Genomic DNA, 23,136 nt, shown 5'->3' with positions numbered 1-23,136 from the left:
ACAAAAAATATCATCTCAGAATCAGAACTGGCAGGCATACTGCAAACTAGGATGTTCCCTACGTACAGCAAAAAATGAATAATTGAAATATTTTTAAAACATGAGAAGATCAGAAATCTAACATTGATCACATGGTATTAAGTTCTGGTTAATAACATAATAAAAGAACCACTTGACTGAAAGTAAAATATCTTTGATTATAATTTTTCAGGAGTATAATCTGACAGTTTATGCAATCAACAAGTTAAATAGGTTTTCAAATAATACAACATGATGACCAGCAGATTTTTTCTGAAAATGAGTTTAATCAAGCTGTTTCAACATTCACAAGTGCTTGAAGAAAATAAAAAACATCAAGCATTAAAAAAAAATAAAATACAGAAGATGAACTGATTCCTCGACATTCCTTTGCTCTAAGTCTTTGATCTACATCCCACAGCAACAGTGATGCTTAAGCAATTTGCCTGACTCCGATTAGCTGTAAAGTACTTTGGGAAAATAAGCTTGGTTATTAACAGTGATCCACACTAACTAAGTTCAAATATTCTTTTCTTGCCCACCAGGGTAAACTTAATTTCAGGAATGAAGAACAAGTTCTATATCCCCAAAATTACTCTTTTCTTTAGTGACCCATGACAGAAGCTGAGAAAATGGCAGGACGATGTGCCAGGGGAGGTTTAGGTTGGACATTAGGAAAAGGTTCTTCACCCAGAGGGTGCTGGAGCACTGGAACAGGCTCCCCAGGGAGGTGTCACGGCCCCACGCCTGACAGTGTTCAAGAAGAGACTGGACAACACCCTCAGACACATGGTGTGAACTGTGGGGCTGTCATATGCAGGGACAGGGGTTGGACCCGATGACCCTTGTGGGTCCCTTCCAACTCAGGACATTCCATGATTCAAAATTATATACCAACACCTCATAGAAGTCATAAGAAAGAGACGAGAGGAGTTTCCAGATTACATACTAAACTACATAAAATGAGAAACCTTCACTAAAGCAAGACTACTTGCAATTCCACAAAAACGCCAGAAAGAACATAGCAAAAGTAAGCAGTGCCAGAGGATCTCTCTCCCTAAAGAAAATTAAGTAGTAATTTAACCTGGTATCTGTAGCATTTTTCTCAGAATATTCTCCAACACCTGTTCTTGTGCCAGTGCTTTGATCTTCTACATTAATGTTGCTTCCATCTTCAGAAGGGATTGATTCCTCGGTAGAAGTGTCTGCAGAAAGTAAATACTGACTAGGTGCTCTATTTTGTCTGGAGCAGGCGTGGGTTACAAGGTTACTGGCCTTATCCATCTTATCTTGAGGGGGTAATGTTTGTGTCCATTCTGGTTAGAACAATATACAGAATAGACAAGCATAATTTAAGACTCATGTTTGGCACATACATAGAGCTATTTTACAGATGTCAACTTCAAACCTCATTTTAAAAGTCTGCATTCTCCAAAGACACAAATTTAAATTCCAGGTAAATGCAGTCACAAGATCACACTTTTGATAGTAAAAATGCAGAAACTAACATTCAACCAATGAAAGCAGATAAAAAATTCTACATAAAAGTCCATCAAAAACTAGACTAAAACCAGAGAATTTCAGGTTGTAGCTAGTTAGGTTGAAAAAGCTATGTTTTAGGTTAAAGGTATGAAAAGACCACGGATAGTCATGGTCATTTAGGCCTGATTCCTTTCTTTTGTCCGATTTATGTGACCAGATTAATTCTCACAGGCCTCAAACATCTTTCTAGCATAGTGATGCAAATGGCAGTATCCAGTAAGGTGCCTTACTTTTTCCCAGCCAACCTGCATTGCCTAGTCTCACCATGCATTACAAATTAGCAGGTCTAAAAGCATAAAAGACTCTTGACAGCAGCACGTGGAAGAGCTTTGCAGCCACTGCTCCATCCCTCCTTGGGGTGGCCCAGAAAGTACAAGCAAGGCTTTGTCCCACAAATCAGATCATACCTTCAGTGTTTGTTTTTAACTGGAACATTGGATCACCCATTGCAAGTAAAGTCATGGCAGCTTCAGTGCTTCCATCATTAATTCCTGTAAAGTTGTTCACACGTGTTAAAAAACACAAGCATATTAACCAGAACCCCACTTATCCATATTCAAAAGCATTTGAAACTACCAATCAATATAGTGAGGTATGTATTTTAAGAATTTTTGCCATCCATGGATAAAGAGGCTTGTAGACAGACAGCAACTCTCATTCACTAAATTCAAACTATTGTTAAAAACACTGATAGGAACATTATTCCCTTTAATGGTATACTGGGTGCAGGTGACAAGGTTCTGGCAGCAGGGGGGCTGCCCCGGACACAGCCATTTCCAGCTGACCCACCACAAGACACAGCTGATCCTCTCAGCCAAGATAGCGGCACCTTTGGGAAACATATTTAAGAAAAGGCAAAATGTTGCACAGCAGTGAAGAGTGAGTGAAAAAGCGTCATAAACAACTCTGCAAACACCAAGGTCAGTAAGGAAGGAGAGGCAGAAGGTGCTCCATGCTTGGGAGCAGAGACTCCCCTGCAACCTGGGGAGACCTTGATGGAGCAGGTAGATATTCTCTGAAGAAACTGCACCCTGCAGAGGACAGATGGTGGAGCAGACTTATCCTGAAGGACTATACCCCATAGGAAGGACCACACAGTGGAGCAGTTTGTGAAGGACTGTATCCCATGGGAAGGGCCCCACGCTGGAGCAAGGAAAGAACGTGAGCACATAGAAGTAGCAGAGATGAAGCATTAGGAACTGACTGCAATTCCCATCCCCCTGCACCACTTGACAGGAGGTGGCAGAGGAGTGTGGGAAATGAACGTGTGATGTTGAGCCTAAGAAGGCAGGGAGGAGAAGGTATTTCAGGTTTTGTCTCTGTTTCTTACCATCCTACTCTATTTTATTTGGCAACAGATTGGATTAGTTGGCAAGTGATCTCCTTGTCTTTATCTCAACCCATGAGCTTTTCCATTTTATTTTCACCCCTCATCCTGCTGAGGCAGAGGAGTGGCAGAGCGGCTGGGTGGGCATCTTGCAGCCAGCCAAGGTCAACCCACCACAAATGGAAAAGAAGGAGGTAACAGTTTAATTGCAGAAATCCATAACCTAATGTTAACCCATGCTCCAGTTTAGACTCCCAATCCCTTTGCCTATCACTAAGTGATTATATCAAACAAAACATTTCTATCGTCCAAAGCCATTGTACTGAAATAAATCAAAAAAACAAACAGACTTGCCATTCTTCAACTAAGACAGTATCACACTCAATTTCCAATGCTTCCTAGGAAAATGTATTTAAATTTAAAAGTGAAAGCTATTCTAAAAATTATTTGATCCACAAGAGCTTGTAACATATCTCACATAGAAAGAATACTGGCTTCTGTAGGACTGTGATCACAGTGTAACAGATACTATTTTAATAGTTTACCCTATTGAAGTCAGAGACCACAGAGATGACAAAGCTATAAATCTGCCCACTCCTTGTATTACTCAGTCACACATCAAACAATCCACAAGTAACATCTACAAAATTTCCTCTTCTCATGGTACAACTAACTACAGCTTGGGAAAGTGACAGGTGGGACACACAAACAGCACATTCTGATGCTGGGAAACAGAACCTTGCTGTGCTTTGTCACCCTGCTTGTTAGAAAACAGTAAGACAAATGGCTGAAATCTCCAAGACACAAAAGCATCCAGTCTCTCATGGGCAGGCTTTTCAATAAAATACACAAACCTTCAAACTTCCAGCAAGAATACCTACATTTAGGTAGCAATTTAAGGATAGGGAAAGTTGTCAACAAGATTGTTTCATATCTACCTTTGTCTACCTCTGGATTTTCATGTACAGTTGTCTCCTGAAATAAAAAGTAAAACAATATCAAAGTCCTATATAAAATGAGTCCATAATTTTAATGTTTACAGGTAAATTCTCTGCCTAAAGCTTACTATAGCTTTGAAAGGTTATTTTAAACACTGACAACATCTACTTACATTGTTTTCTCATAGCTGCATCCCTCATTTCTGTGTGGGATGGGTAAGAGTCTATTAAGCTATACTGTTATAAGAAGACATGGCCACCAGACACTGTCCAGGTAGCTTTATACATGCTATGAAATAAACAAACAAACAAAAAATACATTCTTACAGCTGCTGAGGTGCTTACTATTTCCTCCCTCCATACCGCCGGCTGGACAGAAGCCTGAGAGAGACTTTGAACATCAGTAGCCACCTGCACATCTGGTGTATTCACAGATATTTCAAGCTGTAAAAATAATTGGAAAAAACTTTTAGTTCATAAGCCTCAAAAGAAAATCTGCCAAATGCAATTTTTTATAAACCATATATACATATGAGATCTTGAACATTTAATGGGATCTTTCCCAAAAATCAAGTGTTATGCCATATATCTTCAGATTTAAGAAGGTAGCAGTTGTATGAATTGGAGGCAGAACTGGTAGTGCTGCTTGTAACTGACTGGAAGCATCAGATAACCTAAGGCTTTGTTTCTAGTTACTTATTACTCCATCAAACTAAGTTAAGTGGCTAAGATCTTTCACAGTGGCTATTTACCTCAAATGTATTTTGTTAGTTTTCACACTTTTTTTTCCTGCTTTTTAAGTCCTTACAAAAGAAAAACAGGTCAGCCTTTTTCCAAAGTAAAACTAGGGAATATACCCCATCCATTCAAGACACCCACCTACCATTTTACCCATAACTTGTTTTTTCTTCTTTAAGACTATCTTTTCACTGAGAACTTCAGACATCTGACATTTTCAGAAACATCAACTTGAAATTTGGCAGAAAGGTTACAATATTTCTAGTGAATTTCTTAAGAAAATCACTCCACAATCTGGTGGCTCTCAATGGCTTGCATTTTCACAGATACTTTCCACTGAGCTGTTTAAGTTCTACAACAGATGAGTCCCCAGGTATCTAATCACATCCTTTACTAGTCCCCATGGCTCCTGTGTGTTAAACAAGGGAATTTCTTGTCACGGTTTAACCTGAGCTAGCAATCATAACAACTTTACCCGCTCGTTCACACCCCATCCCAACCGCCAGATAGGGAAGAGAATGGAAAAGGGAAAAACATGTGGATTGAGATAAACATAGTTTAATAAAATAACAAAATAATACTAACATACCTCTACTACTATATATATAGATATATAGCAGAAAATAGACTATTAAATATTAAGACTATTAAGACTATTAAGATACTCAATGCAATTCTTCATTAATTCCATCTGTACTGAGCACCCAGTCCCAGGAAGAGAGAGGACCCTGGTCCTGAACAGCTGACCCGGGGAGAAAGGAGAAAAAAGGCAGAAAGGCCCAGAGGTCAACTGCAAAACAGCAGAATGGCAAAAGGAGGGACTAAAGGAACCCTGGAATGGAACTCAGCCAAAACAGAGAAGAACCAGAATGGGTGTCTCTCCTTAAATATGAAGAATGACAGTAATGGCATGGAATATTCTCATTGATCAGTCTGGAAGTCAGTTGAGGTCTGCCTCATGTGTGCCCCTTTCTAGCTGCCTTGCATTTGAAGGCACATCACAGAGATAAGACAAGTTAGAAAGGATTTAAAAAAAAAAAAGCAAAGTCGTCATGTGGAAAGGAAAAAAACAGAAAAACATCTAAACCTTTGAGCACAACCCCTTCCAAGGCCTTGAACAGAGTCCACTGTTACCAAACCCCAACACTTTCGTGATGACAAAAAAAGTATGCCATTCCCTTTGTAGTGACTGGTCTATGCGGATATAATACCAAGTCTTCCTACAGTCCTACAGTCTTAAGTTTTATCCTAAAAACATAGGCCTGCACTCTAGGCTTAGTTTCCAACTCCACAAATGGTCCTTTGAAGAGTCAAAACATACACTTTTTGAAAAAAATTGACAAAGATGTAGATGGTCTTCTCACTGGCAGCAGCAAGGGCTGAGGCCCATGGATCTGCCCATGACAGACAGAGCAGGAACATCCATGCAACCCACAGAGGACTCAGGCTGGAGCACAGGTAAGCAGTGGAGTCCATTGCAACAAACTCTACAGCCTGAACCAAAGGGACAAAGGCTGGAGGTTTCAACGGATAAAAGTTAAAACTTTTTTTTAACCCATTATTTAAGTTATACGCTACAGTAAGTACTACAGTAAGAACAACATGAATCAAGGGAAGAGAAGCCTCACAAGAAACCAGGCGAGTGCAGCAGTGACTGACCTGAGCTGGCTTTGGCACCCAAAAACTCAACACAACATGCCACCTTCTCCTATGCAACCACATAATACGTGTAGCCCAAGACATGGACTAAATAACTAAAAGAACATCTGATAGACATTTTAAGGGGGTGACTCACAGACCAAGGGAAAAATATCCATGTATATACCACAGGACAGCAAGATGAGTTGTGGTTAATAAGGATGTACCGGATAGTGCACAACTGGTATGAAATAAAGAGTGATGATTGTAGTGGGCGTGTCTGGAAGTTAATTTTCTTCATAGCAACCCACACGGTGCTCTGTTTCAGATTTATAACTACAATAGTGTTGGTAACGCATCAGTGTTTTTGCTCTTGCTGAACAGTGCTTGCACAATGTCAAAGCTTCTGGTTTTGTACTCTCTGGCTCAGCAAGTAAGCTGGGGGTATGCAAGAGGTAGGGAGAACACACAGCTGGGACAGCTGACTCAAAATGAACAAAGGGATATTCCAAACCATGTGGTGTGCTCAGCAATAAAAGCTTGGGGAAAGGAGGAAGAAAAGAAGGTCATTTGTGGCTATAGCATTTGTCTTCCAGAGTAACTCTCCACTTGCAGGCCTCTTCCTGGAAAGCAAGACCTCAGCCTGTGTAAATGTATTGAATAAATTCCTTATTTTGTTTTGCTTTCAAATGCAGCTTTTGCTTCACCTTTTGAACTGTCCTTAAATCAATCCATAAGTCTTCTTACCTTCTCTGTATTTTCACCTTGTCACACAGGAGAGGGGAGTGAGCAAGTAGCTGTGTGTATTCCTGGCTGCTGGTCAGGGTCAGCCCAACACACAGTTGAAAGTTTACTGGTGATGGGGACACCACATAGAGAAATATCTCCATCATTTCCTTACTTCATAACAGAATCACAGAATCAGCTGGGTTGGAAAAGAGCTCAGAGATCATCGAGTCCAACCCTTGGTCCAACTCTAGTCCATTTACTAGATCATGGCACTAAGTGCCATGTCCAATCTCAGTTTAAAAACCTCCAGGGATGGTGAGTCCACCACCTCCCTGGGCAGGCCATTCCAATGCCTGACCACTCTCTCTGTAAAGAATTTCCTTCTAATATAACATTCAAATGTAAAACTGAAATGCTCTATTTGACTCATCTCCAGCCTCAAAACATGTAGTGAACATGGCAGTCTATGCCTACATTCAATGCCAATAAACAAACTAGTGAGCACCCTGCAGAACTATGCACAGTTTGTCAACATAACTGGACCTTAGAATGACATACTATTTTGTTCAAAACCAAGTACAAGTGCCAAGTAACACTCCTGAAGCTCTTAAAACCATCCTTAACAAACTAAACTAAACTGGGATAAAACCCAAGTAGTTGAAGAAATAGAATAAAAGTTGTTTAAACAATCAAAACAAAAGTACATATGAAGAATGCAACTACGTGATACCTCTTCCATGGTTTCCTCTATCTCAACAGGAACAGGTTTTGGAGATTGAAGACCTATAGGAACGAACACTGGAGCTTTGTTTATTTCCTCTGGTGCAAAGCATTCTTCATCTTCAGGCTCAAAATCATCTGCCTCCTCGTCTTCCTCCTCCTCTTCCAGAGGAGTCCGGAGGGTCACCAAAGTTGTCTTTGAACTTCTGTGCTCCTTCCTGGGTTTCCTTCTATGTGTAGTTTTCAAACTTCTGCCTCTAGTAACACTCAGTTTAACTTCATGCCTTTGGTTCCCCTTCTCACTGCAATCGGTCTCACATTCAGAGGCAGAAGACGCAGCAGTTGTTAGCTCTGAGACATGTTTTGACAGCACTATTCGTTTTGATGACCTTCTGGACTGCTTCCTAAAGTACAGGACAAAAGCATGTTTAAAAAACAATGTACATTCCAAAAAAGGGGGTACTACAAATCAAAACAAATTACATGAATAAAAAAGGATCATTGCAAACAACAATACAATCTATTTACTTCCTAATGTATAGTGACAAAAACGCATCCATATAACATTTAATCAGAAATCCTAATTACTTCATTAAATAAAATAAATAAATGCACAAAGTACTAACTGTAAATGTGTATTAAGCAGTTCCAGAGTTTTTGAAAGCTGCACAATTAAATTTACAAACCACAGAATTCTTTGATTAGAAAAGGATTAATTAATTTTCATTTTGAGTGACACAGAAATCATGTGCCTTTTATGTCATAGGAACATTGCCGGTTCTCTTTTGTTAAAGCTGTACTAGGAGCCCCAAATGATAATACTTCAGTTGATCAGACTAGTGTCTAGAAACTAGAACTGTTTGATGATAACTAATTATCTCCTAATTATCTCCTCCACTTCTCAGACAACAATTTCTTCAGTAATCAGCTGCTTACTGTTTCCCCCAAAATGATGGGCAAGAGCATTTCCAGTACTAAAAGTAATTCCAAACTTCCTCCCAAAGACATGCTCCTTGGTAAACTGGGCGGAAGGGCAAACAAATAGCAGCAGAGGACACTTCCAGCACGGAGTTTCTGTTTAGGTATAATAGTATGCGTACTTCAAAGTCCTCCCCTTCAAAATCAGGAATTCCTGTTGAAACTGAGGGTGGACTCCGGGTTGGGTTGAAGTGCTGCCTGTGTTCATTTTATGACAGTGCAGGCAGAGTAAGAGACATAGTGATATCTGCATGCATCTGGTAGAGTTCAGGTTGAAGACACAAGAATTGACATCCTGCATGTGCTCACATAACACACTGCAGAACTATGTCTAGTAATCATGGTTTTAAAACGAAAGCCAAAACCAATCAGTTGAGCTTACAAACCAAAATTAGTTGTTTTACCTTGTGAGAATGTCTGAATTTTTTTCCTGAGAAGCAGAAAGATGAGAATCATCTTCTTGTTCTACTGGACTCTCACTCTCTGATGATATCTCTGGAGACTGAAGTCTACTCCCCTGCCTTATTCTTTTACAAGATGTTTCTTCAACAGAATCGGTAAAATTGTGTTTTCCTGTAGCCTCAAAGAAGGATGCAGCTTCCACTATGTTACTGGGGTTTTGCTGAACAGAGAAGACAATTACTACCATATTACGTGTCAAACATTTTAACTGGTTTCAGTGACAGATTTAAAAAACTAAGTTTGAGGTTCTTGAAAACATGTCCAGTTGTTCTCTCTGACATCTTAGTGCACTTTTTCCTATTTTCATTAATTTTGGGCTCTACAGTAGTAGTGTCACTAAATGTAATGATCTGTGATGCCTCGGTTCCCAGTCGTACTGCTAGTCAGTAGACCAAGGCCATGCTCAACTTATTAAGAGCACCAGTTCTTCAGAAGTTGGAAAAATAAATAATTTTCTGAAATTACCTATTAATTTAAATGACAATTTGAGGGAAGAAAAATTATTTTTCTTTTGCCCTGAGAACAAATTAGGAAGAAAAAACTACCATAGTTTACAGAACTGCATTAAGACATTATTCAAAACACACAGACACAAAAACATATCTCAGAACATAAATATCAAGAAGCACAGTTCTGTCAACTATGGATGCTTGGCTAAAATAATACGTTAACTGAAAGATACTAGGGATTCATCTAGAAAAAGAGGAATACCAGATAAACTTGATTCAGGTATTGCAACTTTAGACAGAGGAGGAACTAGTCTGGACTAAGTTAGGCCTGTTGAGTGAACTTAAGCAGAAGAAGGTCTGAACTTTGTTCACATGCGTTTCAACTTACAAGTATACTTATACGGACTTTAGGTTGTATCTGGTATTACATAACTGCTTTCATTTCTGTTGTTTAATGAATAACAGACGTTAAATGGTAACAGTGTCAGCATGTATTTATGATAATGTAGACTTCTGACCATATAAACTGTAAAACTTAAGACAGTGTACATTAAACATTTCCAGTTTTTAGATTTTAAGTCCATTAATTTAACATCATTTCCAATAGTGAATCAAAAAAAAAAAAAAAAAGAATTACATTAGCCTTTCACAATCCTGTACGGAGTTCTGTGCCATCTGTGCTTCTGAGAATTTAAGCACCAGAATTAAGGTATAAATTGGTTCAAAACACATGATTAGCACTTACCATTGATGCACCTGTTTTCTCTAACATCAAACATGCTTCTGCATTTCTGTTCTCAGAACTGTCCTCTTCTCTGTTTTCACATTCTTCTGGATAACCTCTTTTTCTAGTAACTCTCATTAGGTTTTGCCTTGGGTTCCAGAATGGTTCCTTTGCTTGATGCAAAAGTTTTGCATCACTCTGTTTACTTTCTTCTCCAGAACTTAATTTATCATGGGACCTACAAAAATATTTTGCATCTTTTACTCCTCGGGAACTACAAAATACACTCTACAAGTACAGTTTACTATCAAATATTTGGTACTTCCAGCTAGAAATGAACTTAAGCGTTCTGCATTTTAGTTAGAAACAAAAAAATAATGTGAAAATGAAATAATTGGCTTTTCTGCAGTGGTGGACCTTTCTGATTGCTTGTGGAAAATTTTTTGGAAGGAAAAGAGCATTAAGATGTCAGGTAGAGCAGAAAGTTTCAGCTACACCACTACAGGTCCCAAGAACTAAGTTCTTCAGAGGTTGATCTAGCTGTAGGCCAGTAACTAGGATTGTACCCTGTAGGTTAAAACTGTCTCCAATCCTGTTCAACACCTTAATTAATGACTGGGACAATGAGACAGGGTGTACCCTCAGTAAGTTTACAGATGATGCAGAATGGGGAGGAGTGGCTGCCACCCCAAATGGTCATGCTGCCTACCAGAGGGACCAGGACAAGCTGGAGAAATGGGCTGACAAGAACCTCATGAAGGTCAACAAGGTAAAGTGTAAAGTCCTGCACCTGGGGAGGAACAAATGCAGGCACCAGAGTATGCTGGGGCAACCCAGCTGGAGAGCAGCTTTGTAGAAAAGAAACCTAGTGGACCTGAAGGTGCACATGAACCAGCAATGTGCCCTGGCTGCAAAGAAAGCTAATGGAGTCCTGGGCTGCATTAGGAGAAACATTGCCAGCAGGTTGAGACAGGTGATCCTTCTACCCTAATTCAGCACTGGTGAGGCCACACCTGAAGTACCATACTGGAGTACCCAAGACTGGTCACAAGGTAGACATGGACATACTGGATAGGGTCCAGCAAAGGGCTATCAAAGATGAAGGGACAGAAGCATCTGTCCTGTGCTGAAAGCCTGAAAGAGCAAGTACTGTTCAGGCTGGAGAAAGAGAAAGCTTGGTGGGAGTGAGGGGGAAATCTCATAAATGTATATAAATATCTGAAGGGAAGGTGTAAAGACAGAGCCAGGCTCTTTACAGTGGTGTCCAGTAACAGGACCAGAGGCCATAAGCACAAACTGAAATGCAGAAGCTTCTGTCTGAACATGAAAGGAACACTTTTTCACTCTGGGGGTAACTGAGCAGTGGCACAGGTTGCCCAGAGAGACTGTGGAGTCTCCATCCTTGGAGATATTCAAAAGCTGCCTGGACACAATGCCAGGCAACCAGCTCTTGGTAGCCCAGCTTGAGCAAGGGTGTTGGACCACATGACCTCCAGAGGACTCTTCCAACCTCAGCCATGTGATTCAGTGAAATTCTGTCATCACAGAAGCCAAGACGACTGTAAGGCAAGGCTCTTGTCTTGTTAGCACACAGACTCTGGGATATGATTTCAACGTAAGTTATGGAAGAGATTTTAACCAAAGGCTCAGAGACAGATGGGAATCAGAACCTGATTTTAGAAAACAGCAAAAGTAAATCGATTTGAAGCTGCTTTGTATCAGTTAATATTGAGCAAAAGGTAGCTTATAACATAACCCAGAATCAGTACATGAAAATGGTGCTATCTGCCTCATATTGCACATATGTAAAAATCACCCTCCAAAGAACGGGGACACTGCATGAACTTCTCCTACTGGAAGGAGAAAGTGAAGAGATGTAGAATACATTTACAGCAGCAAGCTCATTTTATGTTGCTCTACCTGCCACTTCTCAATTATAAGTGAGTGCAAATGCCACTGTTCAGTCTTCCTTTCCAGGGCCCACATTCATTGTGTACTGTACCCTAAGAATGTTTTACTGAGAAATTCAGACAGCTAAACTCTGACTAGTCACTTCTACTCTCACCTGCAAAATACCTTCTAGAAAGGAAAACAGCCTTGAGAAAAAGGCTGTTAAAAAGTCTTGCCTTACCTAAGGATGCCATCTAGTGACCTTCACAGCATGTAGCATATAACAACTAGCACACCTCAGAATCTACACTTCAAAAAGCAAGTACTGTATGAAAGCAACTAGACAAACATATAAAGTTTTAAAGAGGATTTTTACTTTGTCAACAGGGAACTTTACCTTACTGTGGTATCCTGAATGCTTCCTGTAGCACCTGTAGATAGACCTTCTTCTTGTTCTCCCTTGCTGTGGCAGTTAGGTGATTTTTTAGAGAAACAGTGTGTTTCTGACTTTTTACTTTCTGTATTTGTGTCTAGATTGCCATTCTTGGCCAAATTTCCCACAACCAACAATACTTCCATGTCATCCTTAGATTTGAGAAGAAAAAAACCAACAGTATTAGCATAAAATACATCACTTGTAAAATAAAGCATTGCAAGTTATGATCAATATGTTAATCTGAGACAAAACTTTGCTTAAAAACTTTCAAGTAGTTTATGGTACCCATCACTGTTCCTTTAGAGAAAGTATTTATCTAATAAAAACAGATACTCTAACCAGTATAGTCTTTTATGAGCAACCACCAAGGAGTTCAGAAGAGACCCAGGAACAAAAATATGGCCTGCAGGTACCACGAACATGACTGAAATTACAATGTTTATGTGAACTCTTTAGATTTGTTAACAGAAGTCTAGGTATTATCAATGTTTCATTAACATAATTTTAAAAGACATCATATTATGGTGCAAATATTAAACAAGAATATAATTCTTCAAAGTTCAAAATTAATTTATGTGTTTTAAACAGCTCATTATGTCTTAAAAACAGCTGGTGCAGAATCATACATCAGAAAGTACAGTCAGAAATATCTGAATAGAATTCTCACTTTTGAGGAAAGATGCTCCTCAGGTTCTTCTGCCACAGGAAGATTCTCTCCTTTATTTGCTTCTTCCTCAACTGGACAAGCAAGTTTTTGTGCCACTGGAGATTCTTTTTCACTATATGCTCTCTTTAGGTTTGGTCTAGTTCTCCGAGACCCATTCTTTATGAATTCTCCCGATTTCAGAGCACCCAGGTTGGCTTCTTGGGAAGTGGATTTTTCAGCACTAATTAATTTAAAAGTAAACAAACAAACAAACGATGTCACTATGTATTTCTTATTTTGGACTTTTATGGTTAATATGTGAGAAGAAGTAACAAGATTTCTTTTTCAAGGCATTTTAATCATCACGAAAATTGTGTTGATAATCATACCGACAAAGTATCTGCAGTCTAATACACGTTTAAGATCTTATTTTAACAAGAGCAGTAAAATAGAACAGCACATTGGGATCAACAGGAGACAGACCTCCAACACTTTGCAAAATTTGTATCTGTTACAGGTATAATCACTCTATATGCAAATACAAACAAAACAAATGCTTGGTCAAAAAGAGCTATGAACTAACACACATCAAGTATGTACCAGATAAACAATGACAAGTAGTTCAGATCAACTAAAAACATGCTCTGAAAACATGGGAAGAAGCTGCCTATAGGCTTTGAAAACCAAACATTTGGGAAAGAAAGATAAAAGGAACAAAAGAATTGATACTTGCAAAGGTGCCTCATTATGTACCAGATGAAAGCTTTTCAAATGCAGTTTTGCTAAACTCTAACCTCACCTGCTTTGTTCACACAATATGTTTTCAGAAATACAGGGCACCTGAGGTGCCTCTTGCTGTTCCTGTTCCTCATTGCTCTGCACATCTGCTTGACACAACACAGCTTCATTTTCACCCTTTAATTTGCAATAAAAAAGCACAAAGAAAAGGAGAATCAAGCAAGTTTTTAAAACAGAAGTGTATTTTATAAAACAACACAAATTACAGATCTCTGTGCTATTTGCCCAATCTAAGTCAAGAAAAGAATCATATTATATTTATTAAGAGTAATCTTCCTGGGCACATAATTCAATTTATAGGCAAGCAGGAACAGAAGGATTTTCAGTCCTGGGCTACCTAGAGTTAGGCCTTTAAATACTGCATGCACCCAAGCACCATGGATAACACTTTCTATTTAGCATACAATCAACTCTCTATTACATAAAGCATTATGGAAACAAAATACTTTGGCAAATGGAAAAACCTTTGAAAACTGGACACTGTGGAGCACAGCAGAGACACATCCAGGCCACAATAACAACCTCAGATTCAGAAAAGCTGATCAGTTTTACTTCTGTATTTGCCACAATGGTTCCATAAATCATTTGCTCAAACACATCCCTCAGGTCTCCAGGTCTGTGACAGCTTCATTAGTACAGACAAGCATCAGACCCAGTGTGGTTCTACAGATGTGCACAATACAGAGCAGATATACATGCATAGTCCACAGGCCACAGGTCTAGAACAGCCAAAGCTCAACTGCAAGCAACTATCTCAGGTGGAGCAGAGCTGACATTGTGTCACAGAGGGGGAGACCATAGATGCAGTACACACATGTTCCTTCCTCAGAATGCAGCACATGGGTACTCCAAGCTAGCTCTATGCAGGTGCAATAACAAAACCAGCTATAACCACCCACAAAAATGAGTCACTCTTACAAAGCTTAGCTATGTTTAAGATCTAAGGCAAGTCTACACAGAGACAACTCATGCCTACAGCCATGACACGAGTCATGATGAGCAACTCACAAAATGGTTATAGAGAGTTCAACATACTATAATGGCTTTCGAGGATTTCGATACCTTTTACAGTGCCTAGTAAAATGTCTGTGAGGATACACAGGGTAGGTGAATGACTGAATTTTATTGTAAAGGAGTTTCAGGCACTGTAGTGAAGTCAAATCTTACCAACTTAATAAGACCCCTTTTATACAGAAAAATAGCTATCCTCTGCCTTCTCCTGATACTCTACACTAGATTCTTCAACACAGACTTGATTCACCCAAACAGAAAAGATAAAACAAGTAAAAAAAGCTAAGCTTTGTGTCTTGCAATGTAAACCATATTTTTGTCCTAGAGTTTACCTTAAATGTAAATAATATTTTTTTTATACCATGCAAACCAATCAAAATCAGAACCTCTTTTTCCAGGACACATTAACAGTACAGGTTGTAGACTTCAATGATATCATACCAGCAATACCTCAACATACCAGGGTTTTGGGGATTTTTTTCATCTAGTATAGTGTCTAAGTTTCAGGAAATTCAACCTAAATGTTCTAATTTAACTTTGCAAAATAGAACTAGCAACTTGGAACCATACTTTTGAAGGCAGAGCACTTATTCTTATCAGACTTACCATGACAGTATTGGCAGACGCATCTTTCTGCAATGCCAACTGCTCTGCTTCAGGCTTTTTCCCTCTCTCATTTTCTGACATTTGTAATTCCTTCTTTCCAACAGCTCCTCCCAAGTCTGGCTTGTACCTCTGGAATCTGCTCCGCAGTAACTGGACAGGTTTAAGAGGTGTTTGTTTACTTTCTTCTTCAATGGTATTTTTGCTATCAATGTTAAGTCAGACAGAAAAAAAAATAAATCCAAAACATAATACAAAAGCATGTCAATAACAAACGCAGGCTCATCATATTTACATATGAACACCAATTGAGTTTTTAGAAGAAACCACGCAAATGTAGTGTTCTGCTGAGTTTAAGTTACTAACACAAAATACTGCTTCAGCAAAAATTTTAAAGTGCTAGTCTCCTAACTACTTCCACAACAGAATTAAATCACTTGAGGCATTAACTTACTGTCTGCTTATTACTATAAAACCAAATCAATTTTCACATGGTTTCTCTGATAAGCAAACTAGTATTCCTCTGCTTATATGAAATGAATCTCCTGTTTCAGACGATCAAACAGTTGTAAAAAGAATGCTCATTAATTTAATGCTTAGGACAGAAGTAACTGTAATTTTAGTATAAATGGTGTCAAAACTATGAGAACTAAGATTTGTTCATTACTTTTATTAGGTTTTCGTCACCAGTTAGCAATACGTTGGCATCAGGATTTCCTTTTAAAATACTTTCATTGATACAGTCAAGAAACAAAAGCAGCTAAGCCCTTACCTTACATTAGTAGTTGAGGTGTCACCTTGGTTAATTTCAGGCAGACAAAGTTCACCATCCTCTGATCTTGAAAGTATATTTGAGGACTTACAACCTGGCCTTTCAAAAACCTCCTGAGAGTCAAATGACTGCTCCTTTCCTACAGCTTCTGATGGTTGCAGGACTTCATGTTTTCCTGTTTTCTGAAAAATGTAAAAACAAGAACCAGAAAAAGTCACGATACTAAACCAAAAGGAGCCATGATGATGTTCACAGAGTTTGGTACTAATCACTCTCTGAAGTGTTTCCTGAAAAAAACCCTTTGTAACTGATCACTAGTAATTTCCCAGTTTGTCCAGGACAAGATTTTTTTTTTTTTTCTTTTAAACAAAATAGCTTGAAATCCAGATTTCTTTTTTTGCCATCTTCCATTAATACTTTTTTTCTTCACTGTCCATTCTACAAGGCCTTCTCTGGTCAGAAAGACGTGTAGACTCATAAGAAGTGATACAAAACTAATGTAATCTTTTTCTCCTCACATACAAAGAAGTGGAAAGTACAGGAGTTTTCATGTGGAAAATCTTAGCTTTTGAAAAAATTGTTTCAAAAAATATTAACTTGCATTTTTTAAATCATCAGTATTTCATTCCACAAACCCAAAAGCTCAAATATAACTTAAAAAAAGAAAGCCTTACATCTGTATCAGGAAGGACGCAACATTCACTGTCACACTGTGTCAAACTTTCTTCCTTTTTGGTATCTTTCTGTGATAGACCTTTATTATTTACATCTGGCACTTCCTTTCTACTGGTTGCCGTTCTTAAATTTGGCTTTGGTTTCTGGAATCGACTCCTCAGTAGACGACCTGATGATACAACACTTTTCTCCTCTTCGTTCTGAGGACCAGATTCCCTGGAAAAAACAAAACAAGCGAACAAAAGAACAACTGAAGGCACAGGACAACACCGGTTTTCCAAGCCATGCAAGACATACTTGCATGTAGCTCTCTTAAATACGGTAGCCAAGTATAAAAATCCTTAGCTTTCTTAGAGCAATAACAAAGTTACTGACATTGCTAGAAAAGATTCAATAAAAACACACTGAACACCACCAAAACCCTGTGAATCTTATAAATAGGTGAGTAAAGGTAAGTTTAAAAATGATGCCATTTCAGAATGACTGCAACTTCCAGTCACACTTTGAAAGGAATGCCAACATTTTACAAACGCCTTTGCCTAATCGTGTTTAAAACTACCCAGTAGGTTTACAGCACAGTTGGGATTTTAAAGGACATTTTAATAGGAAACCAAGTCCCATTCTCCAGGATTTACATAAGCACATGGGGATGCACTGCTAGGACCAACATGGGAAAGAGAACTACAGAAACTGAGCATCAGAAAAATGTATTTGTTTGAAAACCAGGCTCACAGTCTAAAGGTCAAATTAACATCCAACAGCATTTAAGTTTATTGCTTTTGAGCTCTTGGGTTTTTGTTTGTTTAAGTCTAATGTTGTCTTGATTAAACTTCTCATTATAGATATAAAACTTGGTTGCAGTGCTGCAGTTGAATGTAAAAGTGTAGAATGTCTAGAGACACTGATGGTTTTGAACCATCCTTTCTCTCTGTTTAGATATAACCTTACCCTTTATTGAAATCTGAAACCTGTTTCAAGGTATCTGACAGGCCCTTTTCACTTTCATGGCTTTCTGCTTCTGAGGGCTTTTCCTGGGAACAGCGCCTTGTATGTACTGAACTCATCTCAGAATCTGAAGTAACATGCCCTTCTAGCATCACATTGCATGGCTGAGTGTCTTCATGAACCATCACATCCTAAAAGGAATAAAAGTTTCAGTCTATTAAGATAAAATATTTGCTTGATCTCTCAGAAGAATAAAGTTTCTTTTAGTATATCTTACAAGAACACTCAAAAAGCTCTCTCTTGTTTCCTGGGTTCTACTAGTATCAGTATATACTTCAAAAGTAAAAATGTTATTTTTGAATACACTATCTGAAGTGTTCTCTTTTCTAAGAGGCCTTTTTTCTCTGCACTTCTCTTTTTTTCTCTAGTGTCAAAAATAACACAATGAAGCGAGCTATAACCCATCTATCCATGGAAAACAGAACTCAAGTGCAAGGAAAACTCCCTGGAAGGAGGAAACTCCCTGACAATTCAGTTTATTCTGAAAGAATAAACAAAGCATACAGAGGCTATGCTTACAAATTATGTGGTATGTACCTACATCTTTCCTACTAATGGCTTCTACTTAGGCCTCAGCAAAAGCGTGCCTAAGCAACTGCTAAAAAAAACTTACATTTTTGAGACACAGATCATTGTTTTCATCCCTATGATGTAGCACACTTTTTTCTTCTCCTCTGCTTTCAGTTTTCTGCTCCTCGGGATCTTTTTCATCTCTCAGGTCTTTTTGCCTTGCAATAGTTCTTCCTAGGTTTGGTTTTGGTCTCTGCACTCTGCCTCTCTTTAGAGGTGTTGGTTTCAGCACACTATGTTTGCTGTCTTCTTGTAAACCAGCTGCTTCATTAGACCTGGAAAAATAAACAAGATCTGTAAGTAACTACCACATCTGAAAGTTGGAGGAGTCTTGGAGAAGTGATTCTTCTATTTTCTTGGTTTTTTTTTTTTTTTTTGCTGTTGTTGTAACAGTTATTAACATACACTTCTCTAAAATGCAGCTATGCATTACTGACTTCATGAAATGATAAAGTGTATCTGCTAGAGACTGAAAAAGTACCTGACAAATTTAAACTTATATTTGCCCTGTTATTTTTCTTTTTCCACTGGAGACAGAATACCATACTAGACAGACCTCTTTCTGACCCATAATGGCTCTTCTGGTATTCCTATCTGGTCTAGAGGCAGATGGACCTAATTTAATGAAGAGTTAAAAAACAAACATTCAGAAAATGCATAAATAACTTCATAATCTTACTAATGGAAAAATATCAGATGCACATCATTACAACTGTCAGATGCTTCTATGCCTTTTTACCCTAAGCATTAAGTTACATAGCATGTTAATGACAGAAATAACTGCTTAAACTGGGTTTGGTAATATGGCAGAAAAATATTTACCTCTCTCCATCCTCTACAGCTATCCTGCTTTAAAAACAGAAGCTGGACGGGGAGGGGGGAGGGTGGGGTGTCATTGTTGCTTTTGTTTGTTGCATTTTTTTGCGGGGGGGAGGGTTGGCTTTTTTGATTGTGTTTTGGTTTGTTTTTGGGTTTGTGTTTTGTTTGATTTTTACAATGTCTCCTGTAAAACATATTCCTCCTTTCACATTACAGCTGCCATTTCTCTGCTGAAGAGAAACGCAAAAAACACTTCTTAGTTAACATGTGAATTAAATTGGCTATGTATTGGAATTTCTTCTCCTGACACCAGACAACTAACACTTAACTGCAATTTAAGAACAAATACTTGTTCCTATTGTTTAAATACCTAACCACTGAAACTGATGCACTTCAGCATTAAAGCTAGTGGAGAAGGCTTGTTTTAGTTTTTAAGGGACTAACTTTTCAGGTTTTTTGCCTTTATCATAACTGACATCTCATTTAAAAGCACTGCTTTAAAACAAAAAATGTTTAACCTATTTGTTTCATGCATTAAAAAAATATTATTTTCTTCCCTCAATTTCTGTCTCACTGCAGAAGTTTCTTTAGAAACTTCTATAATTACCGATTATGTAATAATACCAGAAGTGAGGTGGATGTCAAGTTGTTGGAGGCACACGCCTTCTCATTTTTTACATACTTACTGAGACACTGTCTCCAGGATATTATCATCTTTTTCTGCAGCTTCTCCACCGGTAGCATCAGACCTATTACTTTGGTCAGTACTCTGGATAGAAATTAGAACATTAAGACATTCACTCTCTCACATTTATAAAGTATAGCATTACCTAACGGACCAGGTAACTGTCCATAACAGGATACAAAATGGATTGCTTCGACAGACACAGACAATTAGAGGGTACATTTCACATACAGAGTGTTTCAAAAAGATGGAGCCAATTTGACATCACTATACCCCTGCAACCACAAACTACCCATGAATGAAACTCCTACCACTAGAAAGGGCAGGTCGTAGTTTCAAGTGACTACTGCAAGATGCCTCTCCCAGCACACAAACAGCCCCTCGCCTCAGTAATTTGAAACATACTGCTTTGAAATTTGGTCCATCTTTTTGAAACACCCTGCAGTCAGAAAAGTGTGGTAACATCTAGGTCAGACAAGTAAAGCTGTATTTGCTCTAGGACATTAGGGACTACTAGCATCTACTATCTGAGTGACAAGCTCCCAGCTAAGCTGAAGCCTCTAAACAATATCACACTGTCACTGCAGGTTAAATAAGTGGCTGATTCCTAGGCTGTTCAGGGATAAAAAATAAAAGGAAAAAAGGAAGATAACATTGCTATTGCATCCAGCACCTCTTTAGCTAACGCATTATCGCTAGTTACCTTACTCTATTAAATACCTTTTCGGTTTCTCCCTTAGGCTCTGGATGGGGCATTTTATCATTTCCTGCATCTTTTTCAGGCTCTTCTTTCCTTCCAGACGCTCTTGTAACATTAGGCTTAAATCTCTGTCGACATCCTCTAACTATTGCCTTTGCAATTACAGTTTTTTCAGGTTCTCTGCACAAAGGATCCACAACAGTTACATTTACTCCATAGTATTCAAGCCCACATAATATTCAGTTACTTGCACAGCTTTCTTTACTGGAATTGGGTTGTCTTTGGAAGGATTTGTACAAACTTATGCAAGTTTCTTCACATAAGAAACAAACTTTATTTAGTCCTATAGAGCATGGAAACTCAATTTATCTGCGTATTAAAAATAGATGAAGTTATCACACAGGTGAGGTACCTAACTTGACTGCATACCATAGCTGCTTCTGCAAGTGTCAGAAGCAGAGCCATTAGCTGGCAACTGAGGGAGGGAGGAAGGCAAAGCCATAGTTATTATTTCCCCTCCCCCCCCCCCCCCCCCCCCAAATTCCAAGCATAGTTGGTACTTCATAAAATAATGCTTTCCTCAGTTTCCCAGAAAAGACGCACATACCTTCTACTACAGTTCCACTTGATATCATCCAAGAAAACGCCAAAGTAAAATTTAAGATTTGTATTATAAAAATACAATAGTAATTGTGGAGTTTTAACAGTACTATATAGAATAAATTAACAATTATAGTCAGTTAATTCCAGAAGACCAGAAACATGATCTCAATACTTACTCAGATTTAGTATCCAAATCCATGTTCTCTACTTCTGTGGCTTCATTTCTGTTTCTTCTACTGTATTCCTCAGAGTGCTGGAATTGAGGCAAGAAATATTAATCTTGGACGTGTGTAGATACCTCAGAAGCAGTGCTCAGAATACTACTTATGAAACTATCGCTGGTCCCCAGTATCAACATTAATCAAAACAGATATATGATCATGAGCACAGCATATTAAGTGACTTTCCTCTTCTGACCTTTTCATCTGCATTCACAAGGTTTGGAGTGGAAGTTTCGGCCTCTGTTTTCTCTTGGGTTGCTCCTTCTCTCCTTCTGGATGATCTCACTAAATTGGGCTTAGGTCTTTGCAAGCGTCCACTGACTGCTGGCTTTTCAGTTTTCCTTCAGATATAAAAAGAGGTGGTCTATATTATTACCAAAGAGAAACTCTAAGTCTTACGTGGTCCAAGATGCACTCCAAGAGCACCACAGAACGCATGGGTAATGCGGTCGAGGCAGTTGCTCCAGCCCCCACACCAGGCAAGGCAGCTGCTGCTGCTACTCCAGCCCCAGTGATGGGCAAGGCAGCTACTCCTGCACCAGGCACCATAGCTACTCCAGCCGCAGCCACAGGCACTGCCACTACACCTGCCCCAGCAATGGGCACCACAATTACTCTGCCCCACACACCAACTATTTCTGCTGCTTCAACCTCAACAACAGGCACTGCACCAATGCCAATTCTGGTGACCATCACTTCAGTGACTCAAAAGCCTGTTACATGCATTGTGACTACCCAGACTCTAGAAATAAATCAGGCAGATGATGAGCCTGTATCAGCATCACTTGCTCCCATAAAGAGAGTCACAACAAGGACTACTCGCACAGTGTACAAGGGGATATTATCATCATCACAAGGAGGAGAGCAAGAGATAACCACTCCGTCCTTTTCTCAAAGTGACCTGTGAGATATGCAAAAAGATTCTGGTCATAATGAAGATGAGAACACTGTAACCTGGCTGCTCCAATGCTGGGATAACAGAGTCAGTGGTCTGGAACTAGAGGGTAAGGAAGCAAGGCAGCTAAGATCTCTGTTAAGGGATGCAGCCATTGACAGTGCAATTGCAACAGAGAAAGACTCCTCCAGCCTCTGGAGCCAACTCCTGGCAGCCACAAAGGTGAGGTAGCCCTTCCTGGAAGATGCTGTGTGTCATACAGGAAAGTGGACCACTATGGAGACAGGTACCCAGTTCCTAAGAGAACTAACCATGCAGTAGATACTTCAATTTGGACTAAACAGTCAGGAGGGAACAGATCCAGGTAGAAACATTTGTACATGACCCTTGTGGCAGAAGTTCATACAAAGCACACCACCAGCATGCTAGGTTGTTAGTGGGAGTGAGCTGGACAAATACAGGTATACAGGGGATGAATGATGTGGCTGACCAACTTCAGGACTTGGAGGACAATCTTAATACCTTTCTACAGGCCTGCGTCTCA

General features: G+C 39.1%; 1 protein-coding gene across 8 annotated transcripts in view; it reads right to left on the bottom strand.

Annotated features, from left to right (window-relative positions):
- The window catches only part of BDP1 (B double prime 1, subunit of RNA polymerase III transcription initiation factor IIIB), a 56,998-nt gene that overhangs the window by 13,324 nt on the left and 20,538 nt on the right, over positions 1–23,136 (bottom strand). For 5 of the 8 annotated variants that reach the window (XM_065046248.1, XM_065046253.1, XM_065046250.1 and 2 more), the window contains exons 14-32: positions 21,894–22,038; positions 21,653–21,729; positions 20,894–21,053; positions 20,175–20,257; positions 18,713–18,944; positions 18,043–18,230; positions 17,094–17,310; positions 16,420–16,601; positions 15,651–15,852; positions 14,035–14,150; positions 13,257–13,476; positions 12,551–12,738; positions 10,285–10,501; positions 9,033–9,250; positions 7,661–8,054; positions 4,153–4,269; positions 3,826–3,862; positions 1,968–2,051; positions 1,103–1,334 (exon numbers count right to left, since the gene is read on the bottom strand). In XM_065046248.1, the coding sequence (XP_064902320.1) occupies positions 1,103–1,334; positions 1,968–2,051; positions 3,826–3,862; positions 4,153–4,269; positions 7,661–8,054; positions 9,033–9,250; positions 10,285–10,501; positions 12,551–12,738; positions 13,257–13,476; positions 14,035–14,150; positions 15,651–15,852; positions 16,420–16,601; positions 17,094–17,310; positions 18,043–18,230; positions 18,713–18,944; positions 20,175–20,257; positions 20,894–21,053; positions 21,653–21,729; positions 21,894–22,038 (3,309 nt within the window). The remainder of the gene's footprint in view (positions 1–1,102; positions 1,335–1,967; positions 2,052–3,825; positions 3,863–4,152; positions 4,270–7,660; positions 8,055–9,032; positions 9,251–10,284; positions 10,502–12,550; positions 12,739–13,256; positions 13,477–14,034; positions 14,151–15,650; positions 15,853–16,419; positions 16,602–17,093; positions 17,311–18,042; positions 18,231–18,712; positions 18,945–20,174; positions 20,258–20,893; positions 21,054–21,652; positions 21,730–21,893; positions 22,039–23,136) is intronic. The other 3 variants (XM_065046254.1, XM_065046252.1, XM_065046255.1) reach the window with 3 other exon arrangements.

Source organism: Columba livia, chromosome Z (assembly GCF_036013475.1).
Source record: "Columba livia isolate bColLiv1 breed racing homer chromosome Z, bColLiv1.pat.W.v2, whole genome shotgun sequence".
NCBI lineage: Eukaryota > Metazoa > Chordata > Aves > Columbiformes > Columbidae > Columba > Columba livia.
Note: the sequence above shows the minus strand (reverse complement) of the source record. Positions and strands in the feature narration are given on the sequence as shown.